Source organism: Athene noctua, chromosome 8, assembly GCF_965140245.1.
Source record: "Athene noctua chromosome 8, bAthNoc1.hap1.1, whole genome shotgun sequence".
Lineage (NCBI taxonomy): Eukaryota > Metazoa > Chordata > Aves > Strigiformes > Strigidae > Athene > Athene noctua.
The window spans coordinates 18,205,379-18,227,513 of record NC_134044.1 but is presented as its reverse complement, the minus strand read 5'-3'; the positions used below and the strand labels follow the sequence as shown (position 1 = coordinate 18,227,513).

General features: G+C 54.6%; 2 protein-coding genes across 2 annotated transcripts; both read left to right on the top strand.

Moving 5' to 3' along the window:
- Positions 1-362: 362 nt before the first annotated feature.
- On the top strand, positions 363-5,942 carry PDCD1 (programmed cell death 1). The gene is made up of 5 exons (XM_074912674.1): positions 363-471; positions 2,701-3,033; positions 4,039-4,194; positions 4,848-4,882; positions 5,724-5,942. The coding sequence occupies exons 1-5, from the start codon at positions 363-365 to the stop codon at positions 5,940-5,942; spliced, it is 852 nt and encodes a 283-aa protein (XP_074768775.1).
- A 9,276-nt stretch (positions 5,943-15,218) lies between these two features.
- LOC141963293 (receptor-transporting protein 3-like) lies at positions 15,219-17,019 on the top strand. Its single transcript, XM_074912485.1, has 2 exons — positions 15,219-15,364; positions 16,455-17,019. Exons 1-2 carry the CDS (start codon positions 15,219-15,221, stop codon positions 17,017-17,019), a joined length of 711 nt encoding a protein of 236 aa, XP_074768586.1.
- The last annotated feature ends 5,116 nt before the right edge of the window (positions 17,020-22,135 follow it).

The window sequence follows — 22,135 nt, the reverse complement described above, 5'->3', positions numbered from 1 at the left end:
GTCCCCCATGGTCTCTGCCTGCTCCATCCCTGGGAGCTTTCCCCCAAAAGGGTGCAGGTTTAGTGTTGCCTGTCTTGGCAGCTGGGTGACTGCGTGAGAGCGGCCAGGAGCGCTCGGGGAGGGGAAGGGCCCAGACCCTGCTCAGCTGATCCTTGCCTCTGTGGGGAGGAAGCTGGGGGCGGGAGGCAGCCTGGGTTTCCCTCTGGGGCAGAGATGGGCACATTTCATTTCCACCCCAGCCCCTGCCACGTATGCTGGAGAACAAGCTGCTACGTGGGGAAGAAAGCACAGAAAGAGCTGGGGGTGGCGCGATACGGCACGGCTCACCACGTCTGCCCAGGCAGGGGACCGACCGCTTTGCCATGGCTCTGGGTGCCTCAAAGACAATGTGGGGCAGCCTGGAGGTGGTCCTGACTGGCCTCTGCACCATCCTGCTCTGCTGTGGCCCCATGCTGGCCAGCTGCCGCCGGGGTAGGTACCAGACCGCGGTGCGCTTGCCAGCAGAGCTGGTGATATTCACAGCCAGTGGAAGATGTCTGAGGGCTGGGAGCTTTGTAGTTATAAATAGCTCTGCATCAAGAAGGCAGAAACCCCAAAGCTTTTGGGTACACGTGGCTGAAGCAAGAGAAATGGGGATGCTCAAGGCAGAAATGGAGTTAAAAGATGGGGAAGGAGACAGGTCCCCAGCCCACAGTGCTGACACTGGAGGCTCGTGGACAGACTGACTGGTGTTGAGGTTCGGTGTTGAGCCTCTGGGTTTGCGAATGCCATGCAGGGTCTGGGGTTTTCTGCTCTAGCTTTCATGGCTTTGGGCTGAGCTCTCAGTCTGTGCTACCTGGTTTGGACTTGACCCTGACAGAGCCAAGGTCCTGCATGCGGTTTTGCTCAGGGTGACATTCTGTGGAGGAGAGGAGGTAGAGTGGAGAGGGTGAGTGTGGGCAAAGCAAGCGAGAGCCCTGATTAAGCCTGTGCCTGCTCCGTCCCAGCCTGGCTCTTTCTTTGGTAGCTTCGGGTGTTTTCTGCCCCAAGCGTGGGCACAAGGCTGGACATCCCTTGGAGCAGATGTTACCTCTGGTGCTGAGAAGATGCAGGGAAACGTGTAAACCCAGCCTCTTCTTTCAGGAGTCTTCCGAGCACTTCATTCATTGCTGGTAGTGCCACTGGGTAGGAAGCAAAGTCCCGATCCTGCCAAATATTTCCTGTTAAACACAACAAAACACTACAAAATTTACATCTCTCAGTGCAGGCACTGCTGCAGCCAGCTCTGCCTGCAGGAGTCTGGGCACTTCCCTCCCTCCCTCCTCCTGTTCGATTTCATCTCTCATCTCTCAGCCCTGTTTTCCACCTAATCCTGTATCTATTCAAGGAATTGTCCTGGTTCCTTTTCTGGTTGGTGATGCTGAGTTCATGGTCCTATGGCCTCAGGCTGGAGGGACATTCTAACTCTGGCTACGAGCCCCGGGGCTGCTATCTGAAGATAAATTTCTTAACGGCAGAGACTTTTCAAGGCATTGGTGGTTAGAGTTGCTTGGTCTAACCTGTGTGAAAAATGCTTCTTCTTGCTTTTTATTGCTCTGAACAACAGTTAATGCAGCAGCTGCCTCATCCTGTTGTACGGGGCTGGCTGAGCCAGGATGTTGTGAGCCTGGCCCATGTCGGCAGCATCACCGCTGCCTGCTGAGGATGAATCCGCTGGGATCACAGGCAGGGAAATATGTTGAAGCAGCAGGGCTCGTGCTAAGGGCCAGGGGGACTGCAGCCGTGGCCAGCTGCCCTCTGTGCTAGGAGCAGCCTCGTAAGCCCAGCCGTGACCCCCTGGGTGGGTGCCTGCCAGCCTCCCCTCCTGTGAGGAGGGGACAGATAGCTGGAAAGAGATGGCATTGTAAGTTCCAGGTCACTCTGCCCTGTCAGATGGTCTCAGGCTGGAGATAGCAAATACCATGCCCTGGGCAGCCCCTGCCCACTCTATGCTCCCATCATGGAGCAGTGGGCAGAGCTGAAGCACCCCAGCAGGCAGCTGGACATGCGATGGTCTTCACTCCAGGGTGCTGCCGCAGCCCAGGACTCAGTCCCTCTGCGCGCTTTTGGAGTCAATATCAGCTGGAGGAAGGCTGACTCAGACATTAAAATGTAGCATAGATTTAAAAATAATACAGCCCCCCGAGTCTGTTTTCCCTGGTGTAGGTGTTCTGGGTTAATTTTACGTAGCCCAGAGCACAATTTGCTCTGTTGAAACCACTTCATGGTAGAGTTACTACCCCTGTGTATTCCCCTCCGGCCGGCAGGCACACACTCAGGAGGGGAGAGACGTGTGATGTACCTCTCTGCAATCTGGGGTGATGCTGCAGGCTGGCCAAGCATCAGGCTGCCTGCATTGCTGGCAAACCCCAGAGCCTGGCCATGGGTGAGCCGGGTGCTGGTGATGGCATGGGGCTGGGTTTGCAACCACTCGCCAGCAGGTTTTTGTAAATTCCTTTAGGGACCTTCAGGAGCTGAGGGTGAAACAGCTGAGGCATGCATGGAACCTCTGGGTTTGGGACATAGGAACCCATCACCTCTCCATGGGATGGGGTGCTAGCAGGGGTGATGGCACGCTCTCACCCTCTTTGCATCCCTGGTTCCTGCATGGAGGCACGGGTGTCTCTGAGACCTGTGCCTGCTGTAACCATGTCTGTTCCTTGCTTCTTCTCTCCCAAACAGTGACCTTCTTCCCAGCCATGTTAACTGTCCCTGCAGGAGGCTCAGCCACATTCTTCTGCAATATCTCCATGGAGAGTGACTCTGGCTTGGAGTACAGCCTCAATTGGTACAAGGAGACCAACCACAGCCAAGCCCAAAAAATTGCTGAGATCAGCCGGAACAAACCCCCAACAAAAACGGAGAAGTATCTGCTCACCAACCACACTCCAGCCTTCAAGATTGAAATCCTGAACCTTCACCAGAATGACTCAGGCTCCTACTACTGTGGGCTGATCACCTTCTTTGAACCTGATAAAGTGATGGAGAGCGATCGGTCCCACCTGGTGGTCACAGGTCAGCCTGAGGGCTGAGCTGATGGGGAAGGTCGTTGGTGTTGTCCCATGGTGCTACAGCCCCAGGAACATTGCAGCCCCAGGGCATAAGGCAGGCAGTCCCCTGCTGAGGGAGGACCTGGTGTGGGTCAGGAGAGCACAGCTCTGCCCTTTTCCCTTGCCTTTGCATGCAGGATTGAGGCCCAGGGGCACAGGTTGTCCTCACCCATCCACACTGCAGCTGGAACTGGTCCTGAGGCGGGATGTCTCCATCCTGCTGGGGCTGTTGTCCCCAGTGATGCTGTGGGGAGGAACAAGTCCTCACCCATGGATGGAGGCAGGAGACCAGTGCAGGGAACTGCCTTCACCCCTGAACAGCTCTGTGGGGGACAGGGACTGTGTTTGGGGTGGCGAGTGGGTCTCAGACCCCTGAAACAGCCAGTGTTGGTCTAGATACTGTTGCAAAACCATGCTCTGGGAGAGTCTCATAGAGTGAAAGTCTGAGATCTCACAGCAAGATCTGCCATGCCCCTGCTTGTCAACATGGGGTCTTTGTGGGGCTGAAGGTGGCCTTTTATAAAAAGGAGAAACACTGTAAAAGTCACTGTCTTTCACAACATTTCTTTCCAATGTGGGCTGATGCTGAGCTGGCCCCAGGCTATGGAAGCAGCAGGGAGGCTCGGGGAAGCCATGTCCTCCATGGGGCTTTGTTGGGCATGGGGTCATGCCACAGGGCTGCCTGTGGGTGCAGAGTGGTGCCTGGCCCCCTGGACCCCAGCTCTCAGTGGTGTGAGATCATCCTCACCACCTGCAATGGGAAGGGATGGTACATGGCCAAAACATCCCCCATGTCAGCCCAAATTCTGGGCCCCTGGAGGGATGGTGGGTTTGTGGCAGCCTGCCTGGGACTGAGCCCTTTCTGGGAACAGCCCCCATGTTCCCCTGTTGCATTTCACAAGGACTGTAAAGGCCATTTTACACTCCTGACCTGCTGTTTTGTTCCCCCTTTTTTGGATGGCTATTGCAGCAGCCCCTGAGAAGATGAATGCCACTGATGAGCCTGAGATGGAGGAAGGCAATCCCCCAGACTACATCAAGGCTGTGCTCCTCGGCATCCTGCTGCTGGCTGGGGTGGTTGTGCTGCTGATGTTTGGCTACCTCACTGTCACGTATAGGAGAGGAGGTATGATCCCCTGTGGGGACCGTGCTGTGCTGAGGGGCTGGGGTCTGCCAGGGGACCTGATGAGTGATGCTCACCCAGCAAACCCAGCTGGAACTTGGGGGAAGCCAGATACTTGCAGCCTCCTCAGGTACATGGACTGGTTCAACGTGTTAAAACTCAGCTGTGGCATGTCTCCGTGGGACAGGTATCTCCATGCCTAGGGGAGGAGGGTGCTTTGGGCCCTGCTTGCCCTTTGTAGAGTCCCCAGACTCATGCTGTAGCTCCACACTGCTTGTTAGTATGGTGGCTTAATGCTGCACTCAAGTTTCCCACATGCACCTTGCCCAAGCACCTTCAGGGCACCTCATAATCCCCCCGCCACAGCTTGGGCATCGCCTCAGCCATGCTGTGGTCAGCCAGAGGGACTTTCCCAGAGGGGACTCCTGAAGAATTGTACCTCACTAATCCCAGTTAATCCCTAGACTGGGCTGGTATCTCCCTTGTCCTTGTAATGCTCAGGGTGTTAGACCCTGAATGAAGAAGGAAGAAGCGTGGTGCAATAGTTGTGGTGTCTAGCAGTCTCCTAGGATGTGGGGGCTCAGTCAGCCCCAGGCACAGATGCTCACTCTGTCTTGGCACACAAGCATCTACTAACCAAACGTGTTACTTCGCAGATGTGCAGAATCCACCAAGTGAAAACATGCCACCGGTGAGTTTTCTGTCTCTGACACCCTGCTATGCTGTAGGGGAGCATTGTGGCATCGCTGGGGTGCAAAGGGTGCAGGGCCTCCCTTTATCAGCCCTTCACAGGCTTCTGCTTCTCCTGTCTTGATGCTGCTTGATCTTTTCTGCACAGCTACAACTGCTTTTCTGCACCTGCAGCACAGCCCCATCACAAAATCAAAAAAACTGCCTGAGATAGGATGGGACCTCTTTAGTCTAACCCTTCCTCAAAACGGGGTTATCTTTGACAGTGGGTTGTATTGCTCTAGAAAATGGGAGGAAATTATCCCCCCCCCCCCTCCCCCCCCGTATTAAGCTATAATTTCTTTTGCTGCAGCTAGTGCCTGTTTCCTCCCTTCCTTTTGCTGGGCACCACAGGGAGGAGTCTGGCTCCATCTTCTCTCCAACCCCATTAGGTAGCTGAAGGCAGCAAGTAGGTCCCCCTTTGTTCTTCCCTGAATGGGCTGAGCAAACTCAGCCTGAGGCTCTCCTCGTGCACCCCGTGCCAGCTCAGAGCCCGATGGAGAGGTAGGAAAAGGGCTCCTAGCACAATCCTGCCTTCTACAGCTGGGCAGGCAGGGAGCCCAACCTGCCTGCAGAGGCAGAGAGCTGAGACCCACATGGCTTTGGCAGTGACCCCAAGGCTCGTGGTCTGGTTTCTCTGGGCAAATGCTATCCCAGGTCTGTTTGTCTTTCTGCTTTGTACTGCTCTTGCCCTCCTGGGATGCTTCAGAGCTGGTTTCAATATTTGCTGTAAAAAAGGGGCTTGTGCTGGGGATGGTGGGTACCTCTGGATGATGAATTGCCCCTACGGGATTTCCTTGCAGAAGGAGGAGAAGCCCCCCGTGGTGTCCGTGTCTACTGTGGACTATGGTGTGCTGGAGTTTCAGTGGGAGCAGCATGCCCAGCTGCCCCCCGAGACCCGGCTGGTTGACCAGACCGAATACGCCACCATCGTCTTCCCAGAGGAGAAACCTGTCACACCAGAACGAGAGAAGAAACACCAGGATGAGAGGACTTGGCAGGTGCAGTCGCAGCCCTGCTGAGGGCCGGGGTCCCTCCTCGCTGAGGGGTGTGGGCAGGGACAGGCTGCTCTGGCCCCTTTCTCCCACTGCAGTTTGCAGTTGGGAAAAATCCAGTGTGTCAGGACAGGAGCAACAGAGGGGCTGTTGTTGGAGTTGATATCGGACAGTCCTGGCCGTGGTGGGATTGTGGCTGTGGGATGGGTATCATGGGATGAGGAAGGTCCCTGCTGGGCTCCACGTGATGCTTCTTCACTCAGTGCAGGGAGGATTGGCTAGGGAAGAGCAGAAATGCTAACAGGTCTGTCACAAAGGCAATTTACATCATACCTTGGTTTTCTACCTCCATCCGGGGCTCTCTGGAATGGCCACGCTGATTCCCAACTAACAAAACACAACTGTGGGAGGAAATGCCGAAGGCCAGAGCTGGAGTGGATCCTGGGGAGATGCTGCTTGCGGGAGCCCAAGGCTGAGGGCTTCTCCTTGCCTGGGGCAGAGACTGTGTACCACTATTTAAAGAAACCCCTGGGAAGCAGGCGGCTGGTTTTCCTCCTGTCTTCAGGTGCTATCCTCTGCAAGAAGGGAAATCTACCCGCATGTCCCTCCCTCCGCAGGTGGGAGACAGATCTGACCCTGCAGGGTGAATAAAGGGTTTCACGTCAGGGGAGTCTGTTGACTTGTGATGGCAAGTGCGTGGGCAGGCAAATAACGGCTCTCGGCATGCGCAGGCGAGAGCCGGGAGGTGGCGGCGTCTGTTGTGGTTCCTGGGCCTCTCCGTGCAATATGCAAGCTGTTCTTCCACAAAGCTGCTCTTAATAATTTAGAGAAGGCGCTTCTCTTTTTCCTCTCACCACTGTCTGAGCTGGTCACCCAGCTGCAGCTGCACACCAAGCCTCCCCTCACCAGGCTCAACGTGGGGCACCTGCCCAGCCCATTGAGAATGAGCATCCCGGTAATGACAGAGGCCTGGCTGCTGTCAGCCTGGACAAAACTTACAGCACAGTGCTTGGTGCAGCTTTCTGGCTCCAAACTTCCATTTTCCCTCTTGAAAGTGATGCTGGCATTGTGCTGCCTGCCAGAAATCAGAACAGAAAGAAGTGACAACTACTTGAGAAGATAAATCCCTGTAAGGAGTGGCTTTGGAGACAGCAGAGACATGCTGGGAGACCATGAAGCCCAGCAGAAACAGGCAAGAGTCACCTGCATCTCACACTTCAGCAGCATTGTCAGCAGGTTTCTTTTTCCCTTGTCCCCAGTAAAACCAGCACAGCCATGCAGGAGCCAGCCTGGGCACTGGCAGAACAGGTGAGGCATGCCAGGCATCACAGTTTGTCCCCTGTGGGGGCTAGAAAATCCCTGAGAAAGCTCCATAGGGGACCAGATGGGAAGAACATCCATCTGGGATGCCTTTTACCCTTACTCAGGGCAGGACAGTGGATGTGGTGGCCTCCTTCAGTCCCCAGTGCAGCTGAAGGCTCCCAGTAGCCACCATCGGCAGTGCTGTAACTCCCACAACATTCACTCATGCCAGTGCACAGCTCACAGCCTGGAGGGGCTTTTTGCAAGCAGCAGCCCTGCTCCTTGCTCCAGCAGCTCTGACAGAGATCTGCTATGGCCAACCAGGCTCAGTTTGCCCGGAAAGCCAAGGCAGGAGGCAGCCGCAGTGGGTGAAAAGCAGAAGCTCAGTCAGCAGTTTTGCTTTTGGCTTTCCTGTCAGACACGACACCGGTGAGAGGGTGGGCCCTGCTTCATATTTTCCACCCTGCCTCTTGGGCAGCAGAGGTGCCCTTCCTGCACCCCCTGCCTTCAAGCCATGGCTCCTCCAGGAGTGGTTGGGGCTGGGTCCCTTCCTCTCTCGGTGGATGGCGATCAGCAGCTGGTCAGAGGCTCCCGAGCCACCCAGTGGGGTCAGAGGTGTAGCAAGAGCATCCCCTGCTGCCACGTGGGATGTGTCTCCTCCGCAGCCTGGCTGCAATCCTGCCCCTTGCAGGACGCAAGGCTGGGGCCTGGGGGTGTGTGGGGTGAGTGGTGGGGATGCCCCAGGCTGTCAGGCACCGTCCCCCTTCCCTGTTTGGAAAAGAGGGTGCCCAGCCCTGGCAGAGACTTGCGCTAGGCGTAGCACTGGCTGTGCCGGCCAGAGCAGGAGCAGGGCTGGGATGAGCTCTGGGCAGGATGCAGGTTTCAAGTCCCCACTGAGCATCCCCAAACCAAGCAGTGCCCTGAGATGGGTGTCAGCCCCCATGCCCCAGCATCCTGCTTGGGGAGGGGGAGCCAAGCGCATTAGCATGCAGGAGCTGCTCTTGTCTTTCTGTGCAAACCAGGAGAGCAGCCACCCATGGTTTTGATGCTCTCTTCAGCGTGTTGATAGTAGTTCAGTCTTCCTGGAGTCACTGCATGGGAGCTGGAGGAAGCTGTTTTACCTCCTGTCCTGAGAAGTCCCCAGTTCTGGCTTTCCCAGCTCCACCATCCCACATCCCTCCTGCCCCTGCCCCTCACTCTGTACCACAGGTCTCTTGCTTTTGCCCACCACTGCAGCCGTAACAGCTGACTGCCTGTTATGTGTGCCAACTAGCAGGTTTGTGCCTCTTTTCTCAACTCCAAATTAAGCAGGGACCCAAGCAAATTATTTCCACCTCAGATGCTAAGGTTTGTGTCAGGTTTTTTTTGGGGGGGACACACACTAAGCTGACATCCTCAAGTCCTTTGGCTTTCCTTTTCCTGCACCAAGAAGAGGCTGGGCTGCGATGAGCCTGGTATGGTTTTGGGGTACAACCTTTCTGCTGCAGCTGCTTTGCTGGCTCTGGAGGGGCGTAGGTGGCAGGTTTCAGTGGTCTTTGGTTTAGGCTGTGGAGAGGAGGTTTCCTGCAAAGTGGTTAGACAGACTCTACCACCTGGCTTTGGTTTTTGACCTTGCTTCTCTGTAGCATCGCAGCTGCTGCGTCTAATCCCTGCATCTCAAAGTCAATGGCCACCAACAGAATAAGAGCAGGGCCTCAGTCTGGTCTTCAGCATCCCATTTTGGTAAAACTGGGGTTTACAGCAGTGCAAGTGGGAGAAGAACAAGGCCCTGTAAAATTAAATAGCACTTGAACCAGACTATTCCATGTTCTCAGGATGTGCCATTGCTGGGAATGACTCCTGAAAGGCCAGAGGAGACAGGGTGTAGGTTTGGATCTGCCCACCTCATTCCTACTGTCATGAGTGATGGAGGATGCTCCTGACAGCCCCTTCCCCCATGCTTTCTGCTCACAAGTGCACGGCAGCCAAACAGGGAGGGTTCCAATTTTTCTTCCCTTGTATCACTCCAGAGCAAGCATCCCCAGTGTGGCCATGCACACTCATGTATAAACACACACAAATGCTCATGAACACAGAAACGTGCACACAAGTCCCCATGCAAATTTGCGTGCACGCTCCCAGATTTACACAACTGCTATGTGCCAAATACACATGCACCCCTGCAGACACACAGACCCCAGACCCAGCCACCCCACCTCTGTGCTGCAGCTCCTCTCATGCCAGGACCCGGGTGCAGCTGAGGGGGTGGCTGCAGGCACCGAAGCTTCTGCATTTCCTGCACACGCTCCCAACCACGGACACCCAGTAGCTCTCCTGAGGAGTGGCTGTCAAAATGCTTTGTCAGCATTTGGCACCCTTGTCAGCTCCCTGGGATCTCATGCCAGCTGGAACCTCTGAAGAGCAGAGCTCATCCCTGGTCCCACACTGGGATCTTGCTGATGGGGTACAGCCAAACGCCACTGGGAGACCTCAGAGAGCTGGGACTGATCCCTGTCAGCTGGATATGTGACTTCAGCATGCCCAAGTCATATCTAAGCAAGCAAAACCCCCTACACAGATGCTTAAGATGCAGCCTGGCTCCTTATGTACTCCAGCCTTGATTAAAGGTGATTGTGAACAACATGTGAGCAAGCATCCCTCAAAGAAACCTGAGCCCAAAAACCAGGTCTTGAGAAAACTGGTCAGGCAGATGCTTGCAGCAGTGTCTTAGAGGAGAGCTGTGCCACAGAGCTGCAAAGCACTATCCTGAAAAATAGGACATTGCAGGTGCCAGAAGGAGGAGGTGCGGTTGGGTCATGTAGCAATTGTAAGGTCATTTACAACTGAACCCTGTCCTGGTCACTGGGAGGTCTCAGAGCTGCGTTTCAGTTTGGGAGAGATTGGGCTAGAGGTGCTGCAGTGTGTGGGTTATATGGTCCCTGGGTTAATGGGGTGATCTGTGGGTCTGTTGGGCACTATGATATGGGAACATTGCCATGGCCTTGACACTCTGGGAAAGCAGCTATCAGTCCTGGAAGAGACAGGCTGGGGTAGCTGGTGGGTGCCATGGTTGGTGGTGGGAGGGATGGGCTGCTGGACAGGTTGCCCAGACCCCTAACCGTGGCCAGCTTGCACAGCCCTGGTGTGTCCTGAAGGTCCCAGGCCTACAGCATCTCTTCCATCCTGTCCCACCGAGAGCCTTGCCCTGCCTGTTGCTGAGCCCGCTGTAGGCTTGCAGAACATCTGCATTTCCTCCCACCACCCTCATTTTGCTTTCTCTAGTTTTGCTTTGAGTTGTCTCCAGGGTTTCTCCTCTCTCTTCCTCCCTTTGGCGGGATGTGCTGCTTGAGGAGGATGCAGGCAGGCCAGATCCTGGTGTGCAGGGGCTCGGAGGGCCAGGCAGGAGCCCTGGGCCTGCCCGCTCCACCGCCCCCAAGACCAAACCCACCATCTGTGGCACTGGGACAGAACCTTGTTGGAGGGGGCTGAGCTGTCTCCTTACACTCGGAGAGACCATCATGAGGCCCACCAGATGAACAGGGAGCCCAAACCCATGAGGGGTGGCACCTGCCCACATCTTCACATCCACCTCCTCCCTTAAATCTCTCCTCATAGTTCAGCATCCCCCTCCATCCCAGAAGTCCAGTGTGATGGGGCAATGTCCCCTCTCTACAGTCCAGCTTGGGCACATCCCCATTTCCAGATGACCTGATCCCTCTTGCCTCAAATCCATCCTGAGACAGGTGGACTCCTCTACTCCAAGGGCTTGACTATGAAGGCAGCTACAGCCATTGCTTGTCCCTAGAGGTGGTGGGTTTCACTGCGACAGGGTGACAACCATTCACTGTCACAGTGGCAAGGCTGGAGGAGGACAGGGGTGCAGAGAACTGGTGTGGAGCTGTGTCCCAGGTGGATACAGATGCTCAGTTCACCATCTGCTTCAAGGAAGGGGGAAAAAGAGGATCCAGGAAGCTCTAGATGAGTCAGCCTCTGTACCCAGAAAACTACTGGAACAAATTAGTAAGGCCACCAAGTGGTAAACACCGAGAGGGCAGTGCTGGGGCTGAGATTTAGCAGGAACACATTGTGTCAAATCAACATCATTTTCTCTTCATTAGGGTGATGGGCTGGGTACCTTGGGGAAAGTGGGAGCGATGTTATCTTTGTGCTGCCTTATGTGACATTCTCAAAAGCAAGTGAGAGAAATGGGAAATTCTGCCACTGTAGGTGGATGGCTATATACCATGAGCAATTATCAATAGTTCACGAAGGCAGGCACATCAAACAGGGGTTTTCTGGGGAAGCATGGCTCAAATGAAGGCAGTACGCTGTTGAGGGTGGGTCTAAGAGCCATCTGGAAGGAGAGTTAGAAATCAAATTCACCCTGATGACCTGGAGAAAAGATTAAAAATGTCCTGAAATAATGACTGATGGAAAATAATTGGGCGTGTTTAGAGCAGGAAAGATGAGAGAAGTCTTCAGAGTGGGAGAAAAGCCCTGGTATGAAGGAAGCAATGAAAGAGAGAGAAGTGTTTAGGGTTATGCCCTGTTGCTCAGACAGCAGTCCATCTGTCTTGCAAGCCTTGCCATGTCCATGGACACAGCATTCCCACTGCTGAGGGTGTGTCCCACTCTGTGATCCAGCCTGGGGACTGGGGTTGAGTGTCCCTTTCTGACCCTTCCCATGACTGCTTACAGGATGGAGCCACCTGGGTATGGGGTGACCCCAAAGGGAGGGAATGGATGGCCCAGCAGGGATGGGGCACGTGTGGACCAAACAGGGTCCTCATGGGCAGTGTGAGGACTTTGTCCCTAGGTTGGAGGGGTGGGGGACAGGGACACTGACACAAAGTGAGAGATGGAGAGGAGGAGAAAGAACTATGGGGAACCTTCCTCCTCTCGTCTGGGTGGCTCAGCTGGGGGTGGGAGCTGAAGTCAAAAATAATTTCAGGCTGTGCAAAAGTGACAGGGAAATTACCGCCTGGGTTGTGCCTTGTGTTTGCCTCCTTCAGTCATCCCATGGAGGAGCCAAGACCAGCATGCCAGGATGGACTGGCAGGGTCTGTCCCCATCAGGGGCTGGCCAGCCCAGTGGGGTTGTGCTGAGACCAGAACAGGACTCATCCCCGGTCCCTGCCGAGGCTGGGCTGTAGGGGGACCTGCAGGAGCAGGTTTTGTTTCCAGGTGGGTGCTGGTAAGCAGCAAGGTGCTCGGGCCGTGCTGGGAGGTGTGTGTGAAGTGGAACAGGACGTCAAAGCAGTTTCGGCTCTGTAGGTTGTTCTGGGAAAGTCCCTTTAGTAAAAGCAAATCAAAGGCTTTAATAGAGGGACCAGCACTGGGCTCCTTCTTAGAGGTGACTGCGAGGGCTCGGTACATCGTGAGTCGTGATTTGAGTTGTGTTGCCATGACGCAACAGAGGGCTGGTTTCCATCACAGCTGGGTTTTGGAGGCAGGGGCCTGTGCCTGCGCCAGGGGTGCCACCAGACCCCATTGAGCAGTGTGCCCGAGGGGCAGCGTTTCACCCCCTGGGCCGGGCAGCATGGGGAGCAGCGCCTGCCTTGTGGGCAGCATCCCTCTGGCCCAAGACAGCAGCCTTGGGGAGGAAGGGCTGGGCTGAAACCACAGATCCCCCGGATGAAGTGATTGGTTTGTCTGGGTGAATATGAGAGTGCCAGGAGAGAGGGATGCCTCTCTGGGGGGCTTCTCTTCCTCAAAATAGGCTGCCCTAGAAGTAAAGGGGAGATATCAAAACTTTTATGTTTTTCCTGCATTCACCACCCCCAGGGTAAATCTCAGCCCCTAAAACAGAAGGGTCTAAAGGGGATGGGCAGATGCTGCAGGGTGAGTGGCCCCATCCTTGTCACTCTGCTGCTGGTGGCTCCTCACGTCACACTGGTCACCATGCTGCCAGGCACTGCAGGGTGCCAGCTGTGAGGACAGCTCTGCTCCCACTTAGGTCCTGCTTTCTCCGCTGGGAGATTTGCAGCCCTGGAGACCCCTCTGTGGCGGGGTGCGTGAAGGGGTCTTCTATAATGAACCTATAGAAACGGGAGACTGTGCTCTGGGAAAGAAGTGGGAGGGGGCCAGGGACATCTGCTGCTCCCTCCCCCTCTGCACGCACCAGACCGCAGCCAGGGATGCCCCCCAGTCACCACCTGTGAGCATCAGAAACCCTGGTGGGATGACCCCTCCTTCACTATCCTGCTTGCAGGCTACTGCCCCAGTGCAAGTGGGACTGCATGTCCCCATGGCAGAGCTGTTGGGCAGGGGGTGACTCAGGTCCTATACACAGGACAGGGCTTTGCTAGCTCTCAATAGGGATCCTGAATACCTTCGCTTGGCTCTTCTGTTTCCAGGAAACCTTTCCTGCCTTCTAGTTTTGCTCCAGATTGTAGCATCAAGGCATAATTAAGGGTGGAAGGACTTCAAAGCAGGGAAGAACCTCAAAGCTGAAGAGGGGCTCTGCCCTGGGACCTTGTCACCTCCCTCTCACAGGAGGGGCAGCACACATCATGAAGGTGTTGGAGGGCTCTGGGTACAGATGACTTGCTGGATTTTTTCTTCCAGCAGCAAAGACTGGAGGCTCTCTGCCAACCTCTGGTTGCTGGGACTTATCTACATAGCCTACCTCCCTTTTGGGATCTGGAGGATGAGCCTGATGTGCTGGTGCCTCTTAAGATCTCACAGCTGCTGTCACGTACTGCCAGAAGCCACCATGACCCTCTTGCAAGGCCACAAATGCCATCACCTACATCCTCAGCCGTCTCCGGGGTAGGGCCAGTCCCTGGCACTGCTGCCTGGGACACCTGAGCTTTTGGGGTGTCAAGCCAGAAAAGCTGCCACAGGGACATACTTCATTTCAAACCAATGTGAATTATTTTAAGCCTGATTCCTAGATTCTTCTGCCCTTTTTAAAAACAGAGGTCTGTCTTTCTGCAGCTTTTAATATCCTACAGTCTTTGTATTAAAACCTCCCTGCTTCTGGGTGCCTGAGTGCTGCTCTAGGTATTCAACACAAGGAGCTGCCATAACTTTCCATGGTGGCTTCATCCTCAGCAGCCACCCAGCACATTTCCTTCAAGGTCAGGCATTTTGGGGCCTTCTGTGTCCTCTCTGTGCACAGGAGTCTCCTCTGAAAACTTCATGCTAAATGAGATTATTTTATTTCCATGGCAAGCTGACTTTGCTTTATCAAGCTGCAGATCTTCCCCTACGTTAAGATCAGTTTTCTTTCATATGGCATCTTATCTAACCTGCTCCCCACCCTGCATCACTCTCCATTGGATGTCCTGGGGTACCTGTGCAAGAGGGTGAGCTGGGGGCAGAGGGCTGCAGACAGCCCCAGCCCCACTGTTTATACCTTCTCTGGGTGCTCTCAACTCAGAGCACACCTCACCTCTTTCGGTTTTATGTGCGGTACTATCCTCTCTGACTTTCCACCCTGCGGTTTCACATCAGGCCTTTTTCTGCTCGAGTTGGCTGAAAGTTGTTAAAAACAGCCCATGCTTGGTGGCAGCTATCAAGAGAGATAAGACTACCTGGGGCTTTATCCGCTGCTGAGTCCTGCGTTTTCAGTGGGTTTTGCTTCCGTTATTTCTATGCTGGGTGCAATCTTTGCTGGTTCGCCCCCAAAGCTGTGATAGTGATGGGCACAGGCAGCCTGGCAGGGGGTTTTGTTTCCAACCTCTCTGCCTACAGACAGAGCAGCATCATGAGAACATGGCTTCAGCAGGGTTGGGGGTTCATGTGTGGGGCTTAGGGAAACCCACCTTGTCCTTGCTTTGGGGGACATTTTACCCGGCCAGGACCTGGTACAGCGTCAGCAGAGCCTGTTGACGCAAGGATTGGGATGGGGCGGTGCTGCTCATGTAGGAGCAAAGGTTCTGCTCTCCAAGCACAAAGACGTTGTGCAAAGAGGAAAAGTTGGAGGAGAAGACAGTTGTACACCTGTATCAGCACTGAGAATCTGCAAGCTTGACCCACAAGCTTGGTTGCTGCCTTTTCCCCAGCTCCAGGTGGGACCATGAGGACCTGGCAGGACATTTTTGCGGTGAAGATTGCAGATATGCACTTAACAGAGCCATGGACACTTCAGGAGGATGATACCCTGCAGGTCCATGTCCTAAAGCCTGGCTGGAAAGAGTTTGTGCAGCACCGTGCTCTTGGAAGGTAGGAGGCTGCCAGCTTGGTCCCTGTCGGAGCGGGACCAGGGCTGACATGTGGATGTTTCCCTTTCTCAAAGTTTGCTTGTAGGAAACAGCTTTTGACACGAAAGAGGCAGTTTGGAGGTGGGTGTGGCTGGGAGGGGCTTTCCCATTTTGTTCCAAGCTTGGTAGGTTATTGCCAAACTTGAAAAAAATCACAATAATTGGAGGGGAGGGGAGTGCGGAACCTCCACAGGGCCAAAGGGCAGCTGGTATTTGGCCAGAGTTTCTTCATGTTGGTGTCAAGTTACAAAGAGCTCCTCCAACGAGCAAGGGTAGTTATACCCCTCTCGCTCTACATCTTCCGGGTTTGCATTCAGAGGATGAGGAGAGGGAGAGCTGCTGTCTGCTGGGACCATGGGGTGATGCCTCAGCAGTCCCTGCATCTGCACCAGGCTGCTGGGTCCTGGAGCAGAGAGAGGCTGTGGCTCTGCATTGCTGATGAGAGGCCCCATCTTAACAATTTCCACCCCAGGCAGGACCCTGGGGATCAACCAAGGTGGCAGCAAATGGAGATCTTGACTGCCAGGCCCCATGAAGATTGTGTAAGACAAAGAGCTGCGGGTTACACACCTTTCGGCAACTCAAGACATCTCACCTGCCCTGCAGCCTCCACCCACACTTTCCTTCTACTTTTTGCTTGTTTTTGACTTCCCCATCCCTGGGCTTGACATTAGCTTTCTGCTGAGCTGTCATGAGCTGGTATAGGTGAGGGGCTGGAGCCCCAAATAGATCTGGGGCCTGAGCTTCCCACCCCAAGGACTGCTGCTCCTGGTAGTGGGGCTGGGATGGGCTAGGAAAGGGGACCAGGGTGGTCCCAGCAGGCGGCCTTGGTCCTAAAATCTTTAATGCTGGGGCTAACCCTAAGTTCACATCTCTGTTGAACTCCTCAGACTGGCATCATGTTGTTAGGGGGAGGACAGTTTATTGCAAAGCTTGCATGAGTGAAATTAAGCCATCAGCGCTGGCTATCCTGGTTCCTATTGACTGTACAGAAAGCTGCCAGCCCAGCACAGGGAGCCTGGGTTGACCTGATCTCCTCTGTGCCCTGGCAGGTTTCAGTGCTCCCAATGCTTTCATGAGTGGTCTTCAGCCAAAGTGCACATCTTGTTCCACATGTGCCGCCAGCACCGGGGCCAGGGCATGGTGTGGATGCGAGCTTTTCGCCAGGCATGCAGGCAGTGCCCCAACCCCCGGCTGGAGAAGCCCACATTCAGCCAGGAGACTGTGGAGAGGCTTCTGCACAACCTGGTGCTAAAGATCCTCAAGTACTTCTACCACGTGCCCGTCAAGACCTCTGACCTCATGGAAGTTGTGGTGGATGCACTGGTGGTGGGGCCGCATGACAGTGCCCACTGCGAGGGCTGCCAGCTCGGTGTTTGCAGCAAGTCACAGCTGACCCCGGCATCAGATGTCTGGTGGCCCTTGACGGATGCGGACAAGGCCAGGACCCATCGCACCCCAAAACACAAGGGCATGAGGCCCTGTGCAACCCAAACCCACCACCCCTCACCCCGTGATAACAGCTTCCCCTGGAAGTGCTGCTGCTGCATCGGCAGCTCTTTGCTCTGTGTTCTGGCAGTGCTCCTCTTCGTCCTGCTTTATTTCATCATGAACTAGTGGGAGCTGGGGATCACAAAAAGCATTTGGAGTAATGGCTGGGGGCGGGTGATGGAGGACCTGGAAAACTGGGTGCTTAAGATCAGCTCTCACTTGTGACATGGTGAAGCTTCCGTGGCTCCTGGGGACATGGGGACACATCAGAGTTCCTCAGCAAGGCACCTTGTCCCACAGCCTTGAGGACTCTGCTGAGTCTGATGGTTTCTTATGTGACATATTCTGCATGAGGCTGATCCTCACTGCCCCCATGCAAAGGATGAGTGTACTTGCAAGAATAAAACAATCTCCTTCTCCTCAGCCCAAGGCTGCATTTGAGCTTTTTAATTTCTCCAAAGCCTTTTCTAAGAACATATGAGCAGCTTGGAGGGAAGCTGGAGGCTGCCTTTATCTACCAGCTGGGCTCAGCTTCCAGGGAGGCACATCCCCATTCTTTCCCGCCTTTGGCCTTGATGGAACTGGGCACCCAAAGCAGCTGAGGGGCACCTAGAGCTGGAGGTTTGCAGCAAAGTCACAGGGAGCTGCCTCCTGTAAGTAGTGTACAGCACAGTCTGCTCTGGCCCCGTGCACAAGGGGCCCAAAGATTGCATCTTCCTCCAGAAACATCTGGGTGCTGAGCTTTCACAAGGGGACTTTATCAGAGAGTGTAGTGATAGGACAAGGGGTAACGGTTTTAAACTGAAAGAGGGTAGATTTAGATTAGATATAAGAAAGAAATTATTTAGTGTGAGGGTGGTGAGACACTGGCACAGGTTGCCCAGAGAAGCTGTGGCTGCCCCTTCCCTGGAAGGGTTCAAGGTGAAGTTGGACGGGGCTTTGAGCAACCTGGGCTAGTGGAAGGTGTCTGCCCATGGCAGGGGTTTTGGAACTTTAAGGTCCCTTTCAACCCAAACCATTCTATGATTCTATAGCTATGAAATACACCCTGGCAAACACAAACCCTTTCCAGGTGGCTAGGCACCCTGTGGTGGGGGCAAAGGGTGCCCAAGGTTGGCAAGCACAAGAAGGCTGTGGGAACAAGTCCCAGGTCTTTGCCCTGTTAGGTCAATCATGGGGAAACTGCACTTATTGGACTACAGAGTCTTGGCAAAGGGGAGGATGCTGACTCCTGCCTGCCCCTGCAGGGCTCAGGGTACCTGGTGATCATCATAAATTTGGGAGGAAAATTGTCTCCCTGCAGCCTGACACTCCTCCGCCTCTTACCTTCCCTGCAGGACTTACCCATGGGGACAGCATGTCCTGTGGGCATGAATTTGGTGAAGAAAACCAAGGTGAAATTGGTCTGTAAATGCTTACAAAAGCTTTTGAAATAGCCCGCACATCATAAGCCTCAAATACAGGTCCATCTGCCCTGGGGTCCTGGGGCAGGTAGGTAGTGGGGAAAAACAGAATTGAGGCAACAGAGATTGGGACTCCGCTGATACGATCTCCCCGTGACCTCTCTTGCATTTATTTCCCATGTAAACAGCGAGATTGCTCTCCTGACCCCACTATGCATCCCAAATCGCATGTGTCAGGGAGTGCCCCAGGGTAACCACGTTTCTGAAATGCTTCTTTTTGTTTCTTCTTTGTGTACTGTGGTTGCCTGAGTTTTTCTGTTAGGCAAGACTGTTCCCCCCCCCCTCCTCTATCCCTGGTGGGTGATGCCCTGTGGGCAGTAACTGGGCAGGGCCAGGGAGCCATTGCCCCTTGCTGCACACAGCAGATGGAAAAAGGCACACACAAGCTGGGGAAGAACCATTTGGGCACTGTGGGCAAAACTTGTGGTTTCATATCTTGTTCTCAGGCTTTAGTTCCCTGCCTGAAGCCAACGTAGCCATCCCAGCCCAGGATTCCTGCCCAGGGCAGGCAGCGGTGGCATATGGGCCCCCCTGGGCAGTCGCTGCCCCATGCCTGAACAGTAAGCCCAGCCTCTAGGAGAGAAGGACCTGCTGAGGTTGGACACCTGGAGCAAGATATTTTATGAACCAATAGATGAGGTGAAGCCAGAGGATGAGTGGGACCTGAAGATGGATCAGGGTCTCATTCCTGAAGTGCTGTACTGGGGCTGGACACAGGTGGTGGAGAAGCATGGCTTGTGGATGATGGGGACAGCCAGTCCTGGCCTCTGGCAAGGGATGGGTTCAGAGGGCAGAGGGAAACGCTGCCTCTACATGCAGAGCGACAGGAATTACCTCTTCTATCTGTGAATTGCACCAGACCCCTGTTTCGGAGGCACACCCCTTCTGTCTCCACAGGAAGCAGTCTGCCTGTGCTCATCTCCCTCTGCCTGCTTGCTTGGGGTTTAAGGGACAAAACTTTGGGTCTGGCAGGGTCTCACACTCTCTCATGAGCTGTAAGATCAGTGTGGTAATGGGAACCTTCCATCATCTCCCATGCCTGGCCCAGCCTTAGAGACCATCACATCTCAGGCAGCACTAGGCAATATTGGCAACTGTGCTGTGCCTCCATTTCCTCATCTGTAAAATGGCTCACAACCCTACCTGAGCCCTGGGGAACTTGGCTCCTGCAGTACTGTCAGCCAGGGGTAGAGTTCAGGGTACAGCAGGGCTGACATTTGGCTCACACTAGGGCACCAAGACAACTGTTCTATTCCCTTTGTGGTAACCCTAACCCTGTGGGGACTATTTTGGGATGGGGGTGGAATCAGGTCAGCCCCTCTATCTGCAGCCAGACAGGGTTTCTGTGCTGGGTAAGGAATAGCCTGGGGCTGAGCAGTGGCATCCTGAATCCCTCCCTGGTACCCAGAGGTCAAGGTGTGTTTTGGGAGCCTCTCACAGAGGCTGGCCAGGGGTGCTTGGCTGGTGAATGACTTTTAACTCCATCAGCTTCCTGGCTTGCTCTGCTCTGGTGGCCCCAGGCACCTGACCGCACTGGGATGCCTGCTGCTGGAGTGTGTTTGGGGTTTCACACACACCCCCTCCCCTCACTGAGCTGCATGGCTCACTCTTCTCTGGGGTTCATATGCTGCCTGGGTGCTTGAGAAGCAAAACCACAGACATTGGGGGACCTGTTGCTCACCACGAGTAGCAAGAGTGAACAACACCCAAACTACTCCAGGTACTGAAATGTTTTTTTGTGGGCTGTCTGTTAAATAAGTCCCATGAAGGCTGGACCTGCAGAGTCGCCGAGACAGCTGCATCTGTCTCCTCCTCACTTTGCAAATGATTTTATTCTGAATATGGACATGATAGAAAAGATTTAATGACTGAAATAATGGAAAAAAGATGGGCTGAAGGAAAGGCAATAACCAACCCCAGTGTCACCAGTGAAGCTTGCACAGCATCAAGACCTGTCTACGTAGCTTCCAAGGTGTTATCTTCCCTGCTGTGTCCTGCAGAGTCTTTTACACTGCTCAGTGTGGGTTTGCTTTTATTGCTGGCTTAAGATTCTCCTGTATTTTCATATATGCAAACTGCAGGCTATTGGTTAAAAAAAAATCAAAACAACAAGCAAATCCTCTGTGATCCAGGGCACATGTGGATTTTCTTTCTTAAGTGCTCTGTCCTGTTTATCCCACCAACTCTCCCCTTTTCCCAGCGCCTTCCCTCCTCTACAGCCTCTGCAGCCCTTGGTGCCAGCAGATGGAGCTGCAAGATCTCCGGCACTGCACTGGGAAGCACTGGGACCAGTGACCCACCAGGACTGGGATGGGCCAGCGTTCCCGAGATGGGGAATGCCATCCCCTCCATCCCTGTGACCAGCTGTTTCCCTGTAGTGTGGTCCCCCCAAACCATATCCTATGTGGGTAGGGTTCTGGTCTGTGGATGGACTGGTCTCTTGCTGTGATTTTCCAGTCTGAGAGCACTGGAGAAGCACACATGGTGCAAAGTGCATGGCCTCAAACACCTTCTGGTCCCCAACTCTGTCTGGGGGACAGTGGTGCCACAGCAGCAGGGCTGGGGACCAGCATGGTGCCACCAGCAGGGACTTCCCCAGGAAGGAGAGCCAGCATGACCTGTGCCCCTTGGAGTGAGTATCAGTGATGTCCCGAGAATTTTTTTTTGCAGGGAAACAGTGGCTGAGGGAGTGCTTGGGACACAAAGGGTCTCATATCTGAATGGACCCATCTTTCTGGAGGAGGTCTCTCCTTGCTTGGGGAGGCGGGGGCTGAGTGGCTCTGCTGGGGAGGAGGAGGCTGAGCCCGCAGCCTGGACCAACTCCCTTCCCCCCTGCATGGCTCTCCCTGCTCTGGGAGCAGCCCGCCCTCTCCCCGCCGGCATTATGTCATGAAGCAGAGACATGGCCAAGTTTCTTGCTGCCATTGCCCATAGCCCTCTTCTTTCCATGCTGAGGTTTTCCCAGCCCCAGTCATCACGTCTGGCTGTCTGCAGCCTCCCCAGCCACCCATCTGCTGAGGGGGAACTCCCTCGCCTCCGCCTGGGAAGGCAGCTCTAGTGGAGACCACATCCCTGTGGGTGTCCTTATTTTCTTGCTTGGGTTTCTCTCCAGTTTTACAAGGGCAGAGCCATCCTTTGCTCCCCTGCAATGTCTTCTGCACACATCCCAGGGTCCCCCATGCACGGCTTTGCATGCATACACTGCTCTTTCCCTGGTCTGCGCCCTTCCACTGTCTGCTTGCTGGTCTGTCTCCTCATGCTGTGCGTGCATGCCCTCTCCATCATGCAGACCCTTCATACCCTCCCCATTACTCAGAGACACCCATGCATACACGGGCTTCTCATCCTTGTTTTTGGGGTCCTTCCAGGATACCCCTCTCCGTCATGCAGTTGTACCCATCTCCCACTTGTTTCTTAGCAAACTGCCCTTAAAGTGCTGCTTTTCATGGCTCTTGGCACTTTTGGAGCCCAGAGCAAGCCCCCACAGCTCAGCATGGCCCCTAGGGATAGTGAATAGTCACCAGCTCTCCAGCTGGTGTGGTGACAGCAAGCTCATCCTGGGGAACGTGGCTGAGGGATGGTCTCTTTCCCCGTGGTCCTGGGCAAGTCCTGGCTGTGCCCCCTGGTCCATCTGAGGTTGATCTCTGCTGCAGCCAACTCTCAGGTCATGCCTGGCGCTCAAACGCAGCAAGGGACAGGGAAACCCCACCCAGGGACGTTTAGCTGGCCTTTCACCACAGCCAGACTGATAAATTGCTCTCTCCATGCCTGTCTCCTTG

Excerpts from the sequence above, each read along its gene's own strand:
- LOC141963293 (XM_074912485.1), top strand. The coding sequence starts at position 15,219 with ATGAGGACCTGGCAGGACATTTTTGCGGTGAAGATTGCAGATATGCAC. Across the intron at positions 15,365-16,454 it reads CAGCACCGTGCTCTTGGAAG|GTTTCAGTGCTCCCAATGCT; the intron begins GTAGGAGGCTGC and ends GTGCCCTGGCAG.
- PDCD1 (XM_074912674.1), top strand. The coding sequence starts at position 363 with ATGGCTCTGGGTGCCTCAAAGACAATGTGGGGCAGCCTGGAGGTGGTC. Across the intron at positions 472-2,700 it reads GCTGGCCAGCTGCCGCCGGG|TGACCTTCTTCCCAGCCATG; the intron begins GTAGGTACCAGA and ends TCTCCCAAACAG. Across the intron at positions 4,195-4,847 it reads TGTCACGTATAGGAGAGGAG|ATGTGCAGAATCCACCAAGT; the intron begins GTATGATCCCCT and ends GTTACTTCGCAG.